Source organism: Lepisosteus platostomus, chromosome 21 (genome assembly GCF_059453375.1).
Source record: "Lepisosteus platostomus isolate fLepPlt1 chromosome 21, fLepPlt1.hap1, whole genome shotgun sequence".
Lineage (NCBI taxonomy): Eukaryota > Metazoa > Chordata > Actinopteri > Semionotiformes > Lepisosteidae > Lepisosteus > Lepisosteus platostomus.
Window position 1 is genome coordinate 1,195,913 of NC_142631.1, and position 16,703 is coordinate 1,212,615.

General features: G+C 50.3%; 1 protein-coding gene across 10 annotated transcripts in view; it reads right to left on the reverse strand.

Annotated features, from left to right (window-relative positions):
* Positions 1 to 1,262: 1,262 nt before the first annotated feature.
* Positions 1,263 to 16,703, reverse strand: part of gapvd1 (GTPase activating protein and VPS9 domains 1) — a 46,147-nt gene continuing 30,706 nt past the window's right edge. For 4 of the 10 annotated variants that reach the window (XM_088615233.1, XM_088615232.1, XM_088615234.1 and 1 more), the window contains exons 17-29: positions 15,954 to 16,303; positions 15,480 to 15,567; positions 14,655 to 14,687; positions 12,637 to 12,708; positions 12,143 to 12,265; positions 11,512 to 11,641; positions 10,588 to 10,700; positions 9,925 to 10,084; positions 8,625 to 8,812; positions 7,785 to 7,998; positions 7,319 to 7,391; positions 6,008 to 6,222; positions 5,025 to 5,966 (exon numbers count right to left, since the gene is read on the reverse strand). In XM_088615233.1, the coding sequence (XP_088471359.1) occupies positions 5,762 to 5,966; positions 6,008 to 6,222; positions 7,319 to 7,391; positions 7,785 to 7,998; positions 8,625 to 8,812; positions 9,925 to 10,084; positions 10,588 to 10,700; positions 11,512 to 11,641; positions 12,143 to 12,265; positions 12,637 to 12,708; positions 14,655 to 14,687; positions 15,480 to 15,567; positions 15,954 to 16,303 (1,964 nt within the window). In that variant the 3' untranslated portion in view covers positions 5,025 to 5,761. Of the gene's footprint in view, positions 4,995 to 5,024; positions 5,967 to 6,007; positions 6,223 to 7,318; positions 7,392 to 7,784; positions 7,999 to 8,624; positions 8,813 to 9,924; positions 10,085 to 10,587; positions 10,701 to 11,511; positions 11,642 to 12,142; positions 12,266 to 12,636; positions 12,709 to 14,654; positions 14,688 to 15,479; positions 15,568 to 15,953; positions 16,304 to 16,703 lie in introns of those variants that run through there. The other 6 variants (XM_088615230.1, XM_088615226.1, XM_088615235.1 and 3 more) reach the window with 4 other exon arrangements.

Here is a 16,703-nt window from a genome sequence, read left to right on the forward strand (position 1 = left end):
TATGAGTACAGATTGCAAACGGATGACTCGCTGTTCTGTCATGACGCTCCCATCACAGGGCTTGAGTGCGGACTCTCAGGATCGCCTTTAAACGGAGGGCCTGGGTCAGCAGACAGTGTTAAGTAGTACATTTCAACGTGCAGAATATAAATCCAGAAAAGTCTGATGAAAATGAACACAGTGCATCAGTGGGATCTGCTGTAGGTCTGCAGTCCTGGTCACCATGTTACAGAAAAGACTGTGATTCTCTGGAAGTGGTTTTGAAGGAGTCTTACATGTAGAAGACTAGGACAGTATTTGATACTGGTATTCACAGCTGTATGGCCATGTAGCTTATTTGGATTCTGTTCTCCAAACACCTGAACAAGCAGGGTTTGCATAAGGCCGTTGTAACCTTTCTTGTGTAGTTTTACAGGTCCACATCTAGAGTTTTAAGCAACACAAACTCGACACGCTGGCCCTTGTCCTCCTGCAGTCCTTGATGAGGGGGAAACAGTTATACAGGCGAATGCTGACAGTGTGCAGTCCACCAGTCAGAGCAGGGCAGGAACCCAGTAACCAAGACGAAATTCCTCGCTGGTCCCCAGCCAGCCTGCTGCCGCCATGTTGCCCGTTTGCAAGCACACTTCCAGCCCCGGTTCGGAAACTTGCGAGTGATCGGTGTGATCTACTCCAGGCCTGAGTCTTGGCAGGTTTGCTTGAGTTGTGTTTTTTTTAAATAAAGATTTAGAGTATTTTAATTCGTGTTCTCTGTAAGGAAACTGAATTAAAAAAAAACAAGGTTCAGGATTAAACATGTGGACCTGCAAACTTTATATTATTATTTTTTTCCTTCTGATTTTTGTTTACACAAATCGACGATGTAAAAGTATATCCCAGACATGGTTAGGAACGAACGGGTGAATGGATCACAGACCTTTGTTTCCCCGGCAGTGTTTTGAGTGTTTTGTTTATATCAGGATGCGTTGGAACTTGCATTGTCCAGCGTGGGGTAACCAGGTTAACGGCTCTGCAACAACACCAGCGGAACAAACGAGTTCCCGGCGTTCTGTTATGCAGCATCATTTGCATTGCCTTCACCACCTGTACTGTAATTTTAAATACTTGCATTGGAATAAATCTGCATCTTTATAATCGATTCCAAGCCTAGCGTTGTAAGAACTCGCTGTGAACAAGACGGCCGTGGTAATTCGGGTATATAACTGCGTTCCTGAGCTGAACGTGTATGCTAATAAAAAGAAGCAGCAAACGCTACACCAACAGGAGAAATAAACTTCTGTTTTTAATATTTTTTATCGAATGATATAATACATTAATCACATTAAAAGACATGATACATTACACCCCCCCGCCCGTGTGCAAGATTGTGCAAGGTTATTCATTTACAGTTACAGGTTTGAGTTGTTTTTCCCCGTCCATGGTAGCGAAAAGGGACACACAGTTAGAACCACAGGCTGCCGGCAGGTGTTCCGCTCGGGACCTGCGCTCATCGACCCACTGAACCGCGTGCAGCTCGGTTCTGACAGCGGTGTCATCTCAGTCCAGCCCCGCCCCTCCACAGGGCTGGAGTAGTCACGGTTTTAAGCAGGACAACCGAAAAGCACCAACCCGGCCCGGCTGCGAAAAGCGGACGGAACCGGGCTTGTCCCTTGTCACTGCAGCAGCTGCGTGAATACAGGTCCGACAATTCTGACCCACTTTCTGCCTTCTAGCCTGGCTGCGCACACCTCTGTAGCAGCGGCCGAACCACCGGGCCGGGCGCTGAGACCAAAGACCGTTAAAAGTAAGGCTCTCGGTAAACGGGGGCGATAACCTTTTCATAATCACGTCTGTTGCAAGACGCTTCGAAATCTTCGTTTCTTATTTTAATACAAAATGAAGCGCAAACCCCCCCCTCCCCGAACCTGGCAATAACTTAGGGGGGAAAAAACCCCCAACATCATCATGTTTTAAAATATTTACAATATATATGTATTTTTCGTTAAATAATCATTGAACGCGTAAAGGCCCTCGCCCGCAGAGCGACTGTCCACTCGTGCGTGCGTGCGTGTCTCTGTTCGCGGACAAAACACGAGCGAATCGGACACGCGCAGGAGAGGGGGTGACAGCAGATCAGCGCGGTGCATTTTCACGTTTTAATCCGGGGGGGGTGGGCAGTGCTGGGACAGGAATGAGAAGGCTTATAACCTTGCAGAACCCGAAGCGCACTAGAGTGTCCGTTACGAGGACACCTGCGGCAGGACCTTCTCGGCCCGCAGCGCAACTGGACGTTCAGTCCCACGAGTCTGTGTTGACCATCCACTCATACACAGGGAAGGATCGGCAACAAGAGACCAGAGTCCTTACCCGATTCCCCCGCCCGCCGGGGCCAGGCCAGCGGGATCTGCTTTGCCACGCCTGGGGTATGCACGGGTGCCCTTCGTCAATGGGTCGGTCCTGCTCCGGCTCGGCCCGCCGAACCCCGCCCCGGCAGCGCCAGGGGGAAACGGCACGCTAAAACGGGGTTCGATCCGGGAGGGGATCAGAAACGAAACCGAACATGGGGGGTGCTGTCTGTCGGCACAGCAGAGCACCCCCCTCCGTGCCACAGTGTGTCCCCAAGAGCATCGCGGCGGACCGCGGGGTCAGGCAAACAAAAATTGATCAAGTAACAGGTTTATTGATCAAGTAACAGGTTTATTCCCCGCTGAAAAGAGAAGAAAGAAAACACGTTTCACCCGTGGAGCCTTCTTCACAACCCGTTGTGTTTTTTTTTCTTCTCTTTTCAGCGGGGAATAAACCTGTGACTTGTTCCTTTGCAGCCCACGCATGCTGACGCAGCTGCCCACCTGAACTACTAACAAAAAAAAAAAATTCGCGCGGTGCCGTTAAGGCTGGGAGTGAGCTTGGCTGACCGCTGACAGATGCATTGCTGCTGCTCAGCCTCTCAGAAGAAACGTTGAAGCTAAAGTGCAGGACGGTGCCAGAAAGTGCTAGCCCTTAAAAAAAAAAACACAAACAGCTTTGCTTGCTGATGGTACTATACATTTAGATATTTTGAAATGCAAAGCGCGTTTTATTCTTCAAAACGTTGAGTGCATTTCACTCAAACATGAGCAGTAGGGGGAAAGCACTCCTCCACACTGGAAAGTGTAGCTATAAAGAGGACTGTGCTCTAGCTGCTGCGAGGGGTAAGGGGCTGATATCAGAGGGGCGTGGCTTTCATACACCGGTCCAACACCTGCAGGCAGTGGGGGCTCAAGAGTGCTGCAGGAGAACAATGTCTCCACAGCATCCAGCACCCCCACCGGGTTAAACACCTCTGAAAGGGCCAGGGACATAGAGATCACTCGGATTATTACGACTATTTACATCTTGAAAAAAGGTGCTTCAGCTGAAACAGTAAAAACAGGTAAAAATTTCTAGTCTAGGTTAAAATGGTAAAAATAAATAGGCTACTGCTTCAGGACTTCACTGTTCAACTCTATACTTCACGCTAGATCGGCACTGCAGAGGCTGAACGGCACGTTCACACAGAGAGGCGTCTTTATTCCAGGCAGAGGGCAAATACCTCAAGTTATCATCACACCGCAGTTAGAAACGCACCGGTTAACCCCTTTCTTCTCAAAAAACAGAAAAGTATTCTGTTTTAAGCACACGAGGCACCCGGGCTAATGACTGCTTTAGTTACTTCTAATAAAAAACACGTACAAATACAACCCCAGATATCAGCAGTAATAAAACCGTACGGTCAATCGCGACGAGCAAAGCAAACTGCAGCTTCCAGATGATGAACTTAATAAGGTGAGGTAGCCTCACAAACACAAACGCGCTGTATAAAACGTTCCCCTCCCTTTGTCCGCCTCCTCTCCCCCAGGTGCAGCTCTGGTGAGGTGTGCGCCGAACACCGCCACCAGACTCTACGGCTGTACGGGTCGACCTGCACGTTTCCTGTGACAGCCCCAACCCTCGCCTCTCCTGCGTGTGCACTGTAAGTGTGGAGAGAGACCCTCCCAGCACACCCACGCTCCCCTCCCCACCCGGAGAAGGCATGGGCACCGCCGCCACCCTGCCCTCGCCGCGCAGGCAGACAGACACGCCGCGCGAACGGGAAACGCTATCACAACAGAAGGACGTGAACCCACGTTTCTAACATTAAGTAGGCACGAAGTACTTTAAAGAAAAGAAAAAAATTTCTGCGCCGATTTAGGCATATGTTACAAAGAAGTCATCTTAAAAAAAAATTAATGGATTTGTAATTTACATTCCTCACACTTCCAACTGACACGAAAGAGATACAGCTGCCCTGTCCGCGTTTCACCTCATGGCACTCCTTCCGAGACGGATCAATAGCAATCAAGTTCTTTAGATGGATCTATCCTGTCAATCGAGTGAGGCGACTGTGCCCGGGCTCGGGCTGCACGTCCTGCTGTCCCCATGACCAGAGCGACGTCCACAAGCACCGCGTCCCCGCAGAGACTCCCCCCCCCCACCCCACATGAAGAAGCAGCGTGGTCCCTTGTCATTTTCCACGCGTTTCGGCCCTTTATTGGAAATCTCTCGCGAAGCTCGGCTGCAGCGCTAACCCGCCAACATGACTACCGGCGAGAAGAGAAGAAAAGAACCCGTGTTGTTAGTCAAGTTCAAGGTTAATTACTTAGTCTCTTTTTTCTGGTTGGCTGATTTTTATTTTTGAGTAAAAGTTGCATCTTTGTCTCTTATAGTTCGTAATTTCACTTTTTTAAACGTCTCTACTCTATGTACAAATATTACAGGCTGGAGAAGCAGGTCTTCTGCGCGGGGCTGGGAAGCAGCTGGTCTACAGGCCTCCTGGCTCCTCCCTAACAGTCTGTCGATACAGGTGGCGTTCTGCCTCACTTGCGATCGTCGATGGTCTTGATGAATTCCACTGCTGCCGTGAACTGCATCCACCAATAGCATTCCTCCCCACTCAGCCGGCTGGCGTAGAAATTACTGATGTACTGGATGGTGGACAGCAGACAGGGAGGGTTAGCCTGCAGGGGCGAAGCACAGGCAGAGGAAACCGTAAAGGAACAAGTAGAGGTTAATTCTCGCCGCTGAATCAGTGGAAAGAAAGAAGTAAAAAAAAAAAAACTAGTGAGGGGGGGGAGAGAGCAGGAAAACGGCGCTGAGGGGGTGGAAGAAGAGGACAAAGGAAACCTTGTGAAACGGGGTTAGGCTGGCGAGGAAGAAAACGGGAGACGAAGCAAAAAAAAAAATCAATCTGGAAACCAACGAGATTTGAAAAAGAAGTGCGCCAATCACAGAGCTGTGCGGGAAGGTGTCACCCCAGTTTAAGGGTTATTTTGGCTTCGAATGAGTTTCTGTAGTGGGATTCCTGGAATCCTCGCTCAAGGAGAACAAACTTCACACTAACAGTGCAGAGAAAACTATTTCACTTCTCCTCAACACTCACCATTCATCCGCCGCACACAAAATTAACCAGAGAGGACTGATAATCGCACAATATGTGCAGAGGCGCAGGAACAGTAATTTTCCTAAACAAAGCGATCAAGTTTCACTTATCCTTGACACGCTTCCAGTTGGAATTTTAAAACGCAGCATGGAGATCATCTTTCATCTCAAGCTCGGTTCTATGTGTAAAATGACTTCCAACCGCACGTGGGGTCTGCTGTCTGAATTGAGGAGCAACAAGCAGGTTATTTTCAGTTGTGCTGAGTAGGACCAATGCCTCCGTCACAGAGCGTATTTTAGGTACAGATCACACCTGCTAACAAGCGGCATCATTTCAGAGACCGACTCAAAAAAACAACAGAGAAGCAGGCTGTGAGGACACTTCAGTTTTAAGAGGGATGATTGATTCAGACGACACCGAACGTCTCCTGACACAGATAAGGTAGAAGTGGGACGAAGAAGACACAGTGCGTGGAAAAACTCTTTCCGGCAGGAATGTCAGACGGAAAAAGCGGAACCCAATCACGTTTCCTTCGCCGAGCCGGAATGGCCTCGCCATTAAAGCACGGCGAGATCCAGCGCAGGGTGGGGCCTCGCCGGCCGGCTCACCTTAATCAGGACGAAGACCAGGACGGGCACAAAGTCGTCGGCCCCCGGGACAGAGTCCTCGTTGGCCAGGCTCAGCAGGTTCATGATGGTGGAGCACATGCGCAGGATGCACTGCACCTTGTCCCGGGGGGTCTTGTAGGCGCTGATCGTCCGGATCTCGGCTTGCGCCGACGGCCAGGGGGCCTCCTGCAGGTAGACCTGGAGAGCCGGCACAGGCCGTCCCGAAAACACACAGACCGGGCACGGTTACAACACGCACACACACACAGATCAGCCGATTCTGCAAACCATCAAGGGGTTTAGCTCTACACTGACTGTACTTCCCCAACCAGATCGCATCAAAGACGCGCTTTGTAAGATGGAAACCAAGACTGTGGCTGATAATATCCCTAAAGAAAAACAGAACACTTTTAGGAGGTTTCTTCTACACAGACTAAAAAAAAAATAGGTTGCCGCAGTCAGCTCAGCTCTGTATCCCCATGTCTCTTTGAGTTTAATTCTATACACATGCTTGGAGATGAACTCTTCTGCCCAGCACTGCTTTCTCAAGACTGCAGAGTGGCGGGATCCACAAGTCTGAGAATGCTTAGTCTCTTCTGACCTAAAATTTGAAGGAAACCTTAAACCTCAGAGAGGCTAGACATGAAATTCCTGGGCCATAGCCAGGCTTGTTTATTAACTACCTGTGTCAGCTCCCCCAATAAATCTGTCTCAACTTTAATGAACTTGTGCATACAAGTAGAAAAATGAGTCTCTTCTTGCTCCAATAAATTCAATTCATCTGCAGTTCATAAACAGTTATATCTAGAATTCTTATGACACATGTAAAGTGCATATCCTCTTTTCCACCCCAAGACTGGACACTTTAGAATTACTGATTTGTATTAATGCAGAGGCTTTCTTTTTGCTGTTTATTGTTTCTCAACAATTGCATTAGTTCAGATGCATTAATGCAAAAGTCCATTTGCAACCAAACCACAATGCTTTCTTATTTGCAAGGACTATGGAATGACCCATCAAACTCTGTAAGCTTAACAAAACCCTAAGAGGTGGCTCTCTTTGATCTGGTTAGAAGCAGAGTGCCTGTTAAAGTAAAAAAATAAGCCTCATTACCGACTGAAAGCCCCCCAAAAATGCCTTTTGAGAGTATGAAGGTAACACATTGGATTGATCTATAACATATAAGTAATTTATTTCGGTCTATGGACTCCCACTTAAAAGGAAAGTGGATTACAATTAGATTTAAAAGGTAATCTGTCGAGGAGTAAAAAACCTGTGCAATCAGAAAAGCTACCTCGGGGATTTGGAGAGCTTTGTGATTGGCCGTCACCACTTTGGAGAGACGCTGGATGTGTTCCTGCAAGACCCTGAAAAAGAGAAGCAGTAGGAAGGTGAAGATAGGCTCGTCTTTCACTAAGCAGAGGGCTCAGTCCTGAAGGAAATAGGGATAAAAAAATCACACCAGCAAAAGCCAGCAAATATAGGAATCGGTACTCGGTCCTCAATTTTATGTCAACAGAAGATTATTTAACGGCATCAAATATAAACATCTCATTCCCTTCAGAACCCCAAAATACTAAGGCTTTCATCCATTCCTTTTCTAGCTGCTCCTTCCCATTCAGGGTTGCAAGGGAGTCGGGACCAATCCCAGCAAGCAATGGCCACGAGGCAGGGTACGCCCTGCCTGTGAGCCGCACAGGTAAAGGGCCGATATATCTCCATCTCGAGAGAGGGGCGGCCCGGGGGGGGCGCTCACGTACTGGTCGCGCAGGGTGTCCCCGTCCTGGTTGGGGTAGAAGGCCAGCTTGAAGATGCGGTTCATGACGCTGCGCTCGATGGCCATCTGCGCGTCCTGGAGCTGCTCCTCGCTGGCGTACTGCCAGATGGCATCGTGGGCCATCGCGCCGTACAGGTCCCGCAGGAAGTCCTCCACGGCGGCCGTCTTGTCGTCGGCGGCGGTACAGGCCTGGAACGCTGTGCGGGGAGGGGAAGCAAAGCCGGAGGGGCTCTTACGAGAGATCTCTGCGCTTCCAGCATGGAAAACGCACCCCATGAGACGGCACAAGACCAGTCAAGACCTCAGGGGTTCTGTAAGACAACCCGGCTTTGAGGTCTGAACTTCATCAGCTACCAGAGTTCCGCTGGTTTCGAGTTTCAAGCGAGAGAAAAGAAAAAAAAAGAGAGAGAAAAGCTCACAGGCTGTCAAGGATTACAAACAAAAACCTTCCCAACACCCCAGTCCTGTCCAGCGGCAGCAAGGTATTTCTCAGAGCAAAAAATCTTTTGCAGAAGCTCTCTGGTGCCCTCCAGTGGGCTGACTGCAAACATACTGGTGAGAGTGCAGCAGCAGGGCAGGAGAGTGAGAAAACCATAAAGGAGGACCACGACAACTGACAGGTCTGCTGGCAGCCCTTTTCTTGGTTCCCTCAGGTGTTAAAGACGACGGGACGTGGAACCAGCTCCCCCACACTGGGACACCCCCTGGGCTCCGTCCTGAGGCACGCCCAGCTAGTTTACTACAGAAAACGGGGTGCGGACCTCACTGTGGGGGGAAAGGGGCCCGAGACAAGGGGAAGGCATGCAGGGAACACAGAAGGTACCGTTTATGAAGTTGAGCATCCTGGACTCCATCCTCTCGAGCAGCAGCCGGACGCAGACGGTGGTGAAGTAGCGGGTGGCCACCTCCTTGTCCCTCAGCACTCTCTGCAGGAGCCGCTCCAGGTGGGCCTGGGAGGTCTGCAGGCCCTGCCGGCAGCGCGTCAGGTAGGCGATGTACGGAGCCCTCTTCCTGCGGGGGGCCGAGAGACGCGGCGGAGAGGCGCGTTAAGAGTCCTCATTCGCTCTACATCACACTACGTTAGTCAGTGCAGTGACTAGCGAGCGGGAAGGGCTGCATCACAATCGCAACTCCTGGGAATTTGAATGCGGGTTTGCAACAACATGGCGGCTCACAATTTTGTGTTTCATTTGAAATTTGTCTTTTTTTTTAATTTTCTTTCAGAGATTTAATAACCGAGAAACTGGGACTGCAGTTCCCCTCTAACCTGTGGCCTTTTTCAGAACAGCTCTGTTGTCTCTATTCATTCTTCTGACCTAACCCAACAAGTCCCACAGACAGGCCACATTCTGGATTCCATCCACTCCTTAAGAGTGTCCGAAACAGCAAGGACAGGTTTCTGAAACCTTTCTTCGTGATCCTCTCCTCGGATGTCCTGTCCTGCTCCGCATACAAGTGCTGGATAAAGCTCAGCAGCAGCAGCACAGAGGCTCCCCCAGAATCAAGACACTAGCTTTCAGGGACAAGAAGCCTGTTAAGGCACTGTCACGACAGCAAAGCTCTGTCTTTTATACAGCAGCTGTATCACCCATCACCCGGCACCTCCCAGCTGGCAGCCCCCCGAAGCTCAGCAGGTGTGAGCCTGGTCACCACCTGGATGAGAGACCTCCCAGGAGAGCTGAGGCTGCTGCTGGAAGAGGTGTTAGAGGGGCCAGTAGGGGGCGCTCACCCTGCAGTCTGTGTGGGTCCTAATGCCCCAGTAAAGTGACAAACACCATACTGTGAAAAGGCGCCATCCTTTGGATGAGACGTAAAAGCAAGGTCCTGACTCTCCGTGGTCATTAGGGCTGTTACCCCAGTGTCCTGGCCAAATTTCCCCCTTGGCCTTTACCAATCACGGCCTCTTAATCCCTATCTCTGAACTGGCTTCATCACTCTGTTCTCCTCACTGAGCTGGTGTGTAGGGAGAGTACTGCTGCACTCTGGCTACTGTCACATCATCCAGGTGGGGCTGCACACTGGTGGTGGTGGAGGGGAGTCCAGAGAATTATTAATTGTTATTATTATAATGCACTGGTTAATGATGGGCCTGATCTAACCAGCTCGTCCGAGTCGCCACGCACCTGTAGTCTTCAGCTATGGCGGCCAGTAGCTTCTTGCAGGTGCGGCTGTCGAAGCGACTCACGCAGCGCGTCGTCTCCTGGATCTGGGCCATCTGGTTCTTGTCCTGGAGGTTGATGGCTTCTGCCAGCTGGACCTTCAGGAAGCAGACAATCTCGTTCTCTGCAAGGAGGTAGGAGCGGCGCATCAGAGCCCTAGCTTCTCGGACTTTGTACGCGTTTGTCTTCGGTGATTAACAAATGTCCCGTTGATTAACGGCCTGCGGAAGGAAAGGGTTGCCTTCCCACCGCCCTGGAGACATCGTGACATGGGAATTCTTCCAGGAGACAACCCTTTCCCAGCATCATTTAAACGTCTCACGATAACAACAACAGACTGAATTTTCTTCAGAATTTGCCCAGCAATTAAATCTGTTTCGTTTTCACATTTTTTAAAACGCTAAAATGGATCAAGAAGGGACTGGAGGAAACCAACTAACCCACCGCCTGGTGAACCACCTTCACCAGCATCATTTCTTAGACTTCAAGAAATACAAATGTGAAAATCTGAAAACGCGTGAGGTTGCCAAGCAAATCAGGTGCACAATAAAATCTAAAGAGCCCTAAAGGTGCTTTCTCCAACGTCATCGCTCTGCCACTCCACGCCCGTTTTGATCCAGCGTCTACCTTCCGGGTCAGTGTGGTCCGGCAGCCCGTTCCTGGTGGTGGGATGAGTCAGAATCGGAAAGACAACGGAGTCCGCGGAGCACAGGGCCATCCGCAGCTTCTTCTTGGCATCACTGTTGGGAAGAGGGGAGGGAGAGACACAAGGAAGGAAGATTAGCAGGAGACTCCTGCAGGTGAATGCCCCCCTCTACAACAAAATGACTAATTCCAAGGAAATCCACAGCTATTGAAAAATAATGAGCTGCAGTCCTGACATCTCCAACGGCTCTGCCCGATTTCCAAACGGGAGAAACAATCATCCCAAACAGGAAGAAGTAAAAAAGTGGGGAAGACGCAGAACTGCCGTCATGATGTACAGTCATCCAGGTTTTATCATCTCATTTAATCTCTGTTTTATTATCTCATCTCACTGGCTGTTAATGAATTCACCAGTGATGAGACACTAAAGAAATAAAACATAAGAAAGACGCAGGATCGGTCTGACCTACCCTAACCCCCTCCCCGACAGCACGGAGTTTTTACTATGGAAAGACCAAGGGCAGAACACAGCAAGCCAGATGAATTTATCTCGGGTAATGGACAAACACTCTGCGTTTACACTGAGCCTAAAGGCCTATATCTCTTCTCATCATCACTTGCCCTGCAGACCTGCTACCTCAGACTTCCTTATAACCCTGTTAAACTCCCTCTCAAACATTTCGCCGTTCCTGACTCAGAGCGTTGTCAAAGACGACACCAGACGAGTGCTTGTTCACAAAATGAAACCGTCGGAGATTCTGAAACGTGTATCCGGTGGACGCCTCTTGCACAGCTCTCCTGGCAGGAAGCACAGCCCCGCCCCCCCCCACCCCCCAGGGCCCGTACGGGGCTTGCTGGGCACTGGCGTGGCAGCGAGACCGGAGGGCAGCCCGGCCCCGAACCGACCTGAAGGAGAATTTGGAGTCCTGTGGCTGGGCGGCCTGGCTGGCGGAGTCGGGCAGGTCGTCCGCGGAGATGTTCTGCAGAGCCTCCTCGCGCGCGGGTCCGTGGACACTCTCCCCTTCCCCGCAGGGCTCTGGACAGGCGGCAGGAGCACGTTAGGAGAACTGCTTTCGGAAAACTTGAACAAGTGTGTAACAGCTGCAGGCTGCTGGGTGAAGAAGCCACATTCTTTTACGAGCTCCTACCCCGATTTCGCAGCATCTCGAACAGAGAGGTACATGAAGTTAAAATACTATAAAATGTCCCTTTTTTCGCTTTGTCAGTATCTGCACGGCAGGGAGGAACAACCAGGAAAAGAAAAAGAGGGAGTCATGTCTGTTTGTCAACCCCACGACCTCTTGGGTCACCGATATCAGCTTCACATTCCCTAAAGTCTGAACATCCACCAGAACTGGCTAATTCATTTGTTAACTTCCGGTGTCGTCAACCTTACTGATCTTTAGCATTTGCATTTCAATAATTTCTCCACAATAAAATATAACTACAAAACACTGTTTAAATCCGTGTGTATTTGTATATAAAATGCTGAAAAGGGCATGCACTGCACGTGACTGTGCGTGCTGTGCACACTGACCAGGGCCTTCGTAGGATGCAGACACCACGCCCTCGCTGGGGCCCATCCTCTTGATGTTCCTGTACTTGTCCAGGATGTCTTCTGCTGCTTGCACCTGCGGGGTTAACCTGGACACCGGCTCTTCTGCAAGACAAGGGGCCCCACAGAATCATGCACACAGGTCAGGGTGCCCCGCCACAGGCCGGCAGAAACATCCAGAACCAGACCCATCAACTCGACAGCAATTTCCTTCGAGAGCTCCTGCGAAGGAAACACTTCACGAAACAGCAGGGACTCTGCAGGACAATGACCGATAATAACACTAGGGAATCGGTCACATTTTCCCCACGTCTGAGCTAAAATATAACTGACTCATCTTTAAAACGGATGAAGAGAGGAAGGAAAGGGAAAACAGCCCAGGTGGCCCGTGGAGACAGAGGTCAGAATCGGCACTTAATTCGTGACCTGCCTGCGTTCTTCCGGTTCGTAATTAAAACTGAAACTGGAGAGCAGACCTGTAAGAGGGACACGGTCAGGACCCTGATCCTCCTTCTCCTGTTTGTCCTTCTTTCGAAATGCCATCGGACCTGAAGAGAGAAAGATAACCATGAGCCCAGGCTGGGAAAGAGTAGGAGTAGCCCACTACATGATGCGCATCAGAACCCTCACACGCTCTACAGCTGCAGGTGCTGCGCATCACAACCCACACATGCACTACAGCTGCAGGCGCTGCACATCAAAACCCTCACACACTCTACAGCTGCAGGCTCTGCGCATCAAAACCCTCACATGCACTACAGCTGCAGGCGCTGCGCATCAGAACCCTCACACACTCTACAGCTGCAGGAGCTGCACATCGGGATACTCACATTTTACATGGATAGATAAAAGTTAGTTTACAGATTACGTTCTGTGAATAAGAGGGAGAGAATAACACTTGGTTTAAAATTTGAGGTTTACTTGTATTAAAAGTTTTCAATAAGCCATTCAAAAAGAAGACTCAGAAGCTAAATTTCCAAGTAAGCAAGAGCTTACGAGTAGGAGATTACCTGTTCAAGATGTCCCTGCCATTGAAACAACTGTTTACCCTGAGCACATACCTTAATTCTCTGTTAAGGCCTAAAACTGAGAATCTTCTCTGTGCAACTCCAAAACAGCAGTTTTATCCCTACACAGCTAATCTCTTAGCTGCTTTGGATAAAACCAGGCATTATTACCAAGTATCATTTTAGCTACAGATAAAGACCAGCTATTTAAAATAACTAAAAGTTGAGTTTTGCTGAAATCACTTGTATTTTAACCAATCTGGGATGACACAGTTTTTTAAAAGCCATCCATGAAAGACATCGTACATACCATGGAAACGAAAAAAGTAACAGCATGTCTAAAGAAGTTCTTTCACTGTTGCAAACAAGTGAGTAACTGGACGGCGATCAACGAGAACATCGCTTCATCATCTGAGGCCCAACTTTATTTTTTCCGTTCCGCACAAAAAAAATAAAGGAAAAACGCTGAGCCCCCAAGTTTTCACAGGCACTTGAAGGCAGTGGCTGATGATTTTTAAGCATCAAATCTATTTTTGTCTGCCTGACTGCCTGAGCAGAACATTACTGATGATCAACAGCGAAAGGTCTTCAAGGTGGGGGGAGGTAAAAAACTGCAGACACAAACAAAGAGGAGCTCTGGAGCTGCACCACAGCGCTGGATCACTTTCACGGACTGAAACTGGGCTGAGTCCCATCTCTGCGCTCACTGTGAAAAATAGTGCCATTGAGGGCAGAACACGATAAATGCCTGATGCTGCCGAAGTATCCGGCAAACGCATGATTTATACTAGCACTTTCGTTGATACTTGCTGTTTGGGGAGAACAATGTGTGTGTAAATTTAAAAAGGGGGCTTTAAATGCCTTCCATCGGCAGTGTTGTGCCCAGAAACATGGCAGGGGTGCAGGGAAGCCCTCTGACCCTCCTGGTCAGATGAAATTCTAAGCCAGCGCCTACTGGTTACCGTTTTAAGCTGCGGGCTGTAGCTGGTGTGGGATGTCCCTCAGGACATACAGTATGAAACCGCAGTGCCATATGTCAATCCCGGTACTGGTCAGACACGACCCTGCATCAGGACTTGCAGGAACTGTTTCTGCTCTGCTTTGAGCCGGCTGGCTGCCGAAGTCGGGAGCTCTGGTGCTGGAGGGGTGCGGGCAAGGTGCTCGGATCTCATTTCAAAGGACCTCTGAACGCTTTCGATTAAAAGTAGCCCGCCGAAATGGGACACCAGCACACACCCCCCGCCCCCCGGGTCCTGAAGTGCTCCTTGCCCTTTGTTTGGCTTTTAAAAAACATCTTTTTTTTTTTAAACACTGAAAAAAAAAAGTAGAAAAATGGAACAGCGTCGATTCACGACTCCGGCCTTCACCGTGTCACATCACAGCCGGTTAAAGCACCACAAGGGACAGCTCGGGCAGCGCAAGCAGACACCCAGACTCCGGCTGTTCGCCAGGACGGCTCAACGGAAACATCCAGCCGAAGACGTTACCTGTGGCTTCGCTCTCGGCCGCCCAGTACAGCACTGCATGGGGAACACAAACAGGGTTTGGCCGCTGACTCCCATCCCAACAGGACCTCACCTCCGTAAAAGGGCAAGTGCGACAGAACCGCCTGCAAAGCGAGCGCCACTGCCCCGCACACCGCGCTGCGAAGACTGCGAGCCCCCCGGAAGGATCTCGTGCTTCTCCCATTACGAAAGGTACAGTAACTCAGAGCGGGATGCAGGTAGCTGGTGGAGCTTTCTAAAACAGCACCGCAGTTGCAGTTCTACCTCTCCCTCCGCGCAACTCCTCCCGTCGCGTTCGTGACCCGAATGAAGCCTCGCGTCCCGACACAGACGCCACACCGCTACTTCAGATTATTCCTCACGGCCCTGGAAACGCGTCGCGCTTTTCCGTGCCGCGCTAACTGGGGAGGCGGCTGCACGGCGCGCACATGGCCTGCCCCTCTCCCAGAGGCTGCAATCCCGCCCCCTGGGCCCCCGAACAGCCAATTTAAACCTCCCCTGCCCTACAGCTGCGGTTGTTCCTTCAGACGCCTTGCCTTTAGAAATGAATCTGAAGAAAATGGTTGTTTTAATAATACTGGGCATTTCAGGCGATCCGAAGGGGAAGCAGTGACTCGTCACAGCGGCACGTCCTGTACCTCTGCCAAACATCACCTCTGCATCAGCTCGCTAATTTCAAGGAAAGTTACTGAAATATCAACCCAGCAATTAAAGCAGCTTGAGCGGTTTCTTCTATGCAAACAGTACGAGAGAAGGGGGAGAGAGAGAGGCAGAGGGAAGCTCGCCACGTCTGTAATCTGTTCTTACCTTTAGGGATTGCAGGAACAAAGCGCTTCTTCCACCAGGGTTTGTTCCGATCGGACTTTTCATCATCGCTGTCTTTTCTGTCCTCCGCCTGTGCATATGAAATTACCCACTGTTATTGTATTCATAGATCTCAAGCGTGAGACTCTGCTCTCCGTCTTCACAGATCCAGAGTAATATAAAGACGGGAGGAAAGAAGGGAGGAGGGGTACAGACTCACTTATAAACGCATTTACAAGTCACACGGGAGAACTGCATGAGAAATCAAAATTTAAATGGTCAACCGAATCCTACACGTATACTTGAAAGTGACTCAACAGCGATGAGGGGGGCCTGGATGATTCCTCGGTTTGCTCAGCGGTTGAGCCATCAGCTGACGGCACAGCTGATCCTCGCAGTGACTGTAATGGTGTAAACCTACGCAGTCACACATCAAGAGGTGGGTGAACCCCAAGGCCAGTGCGCCCCGTTTCTTACCTCTCCCTTCAGCGAGTCCTTGCTGGGGGAGGAGCTGTGCCCCATGGCGGACACGCCCCCCGGCAGGTCCCTCTCCTCCAGGTTGGGCCGCCGGTTCAGCCCGGGGTCGCTGGTGGGCCGGCGCGCGGCGCACATGATGTCAGAGCTCCGGCTGCGCACCAGCCGGTCCGGGTACGAGTGGCGCTGCTTGCCCTGCTCCAGCTCAGCCTGCGACAGCCCATGTGGCACGAACATGGACAGCCGGGGCTCCTGGCCTGTGGCAAACGCCTCCGGGATAGGGGGGTCTGGGGGCGGGTGTGGGGGCCGGGCATAGTGCACCTTCGGTCGGACCACTGTGGACGTTGCAGATCCTAGGAACCCCAAAATAAAACAATGACACATCTGAGAAGGTTTCAGAAGAACCACAGCTGAGCTGGCGTGGGTAGAAACATTTGGCGTGCTTTCCCCAAAGGCAAAACCCCTTGGACTCTGGCTCGTGAACTAATCTTCGGCTTGTTTTTTATAATCCTTCTGTACACCCCATTCAAGTCAAAGTCAAGTTTGCGCTTGGACTCACATGTCTAGTCATCTTGCAACAGAGAAATATAAAACTCTTACTGCACAGCAGACCAAGCTGGTCCACATCTGTCCGAACTGCAGTCTCTTAAGACAGTACTGGTGAGTTGCAGAAGATATATTACAATAATAAGTTAAGTCTCACATTCTTTTATGCGCCTCTATCATAAGCATTTACACTGAAATAAATTACAT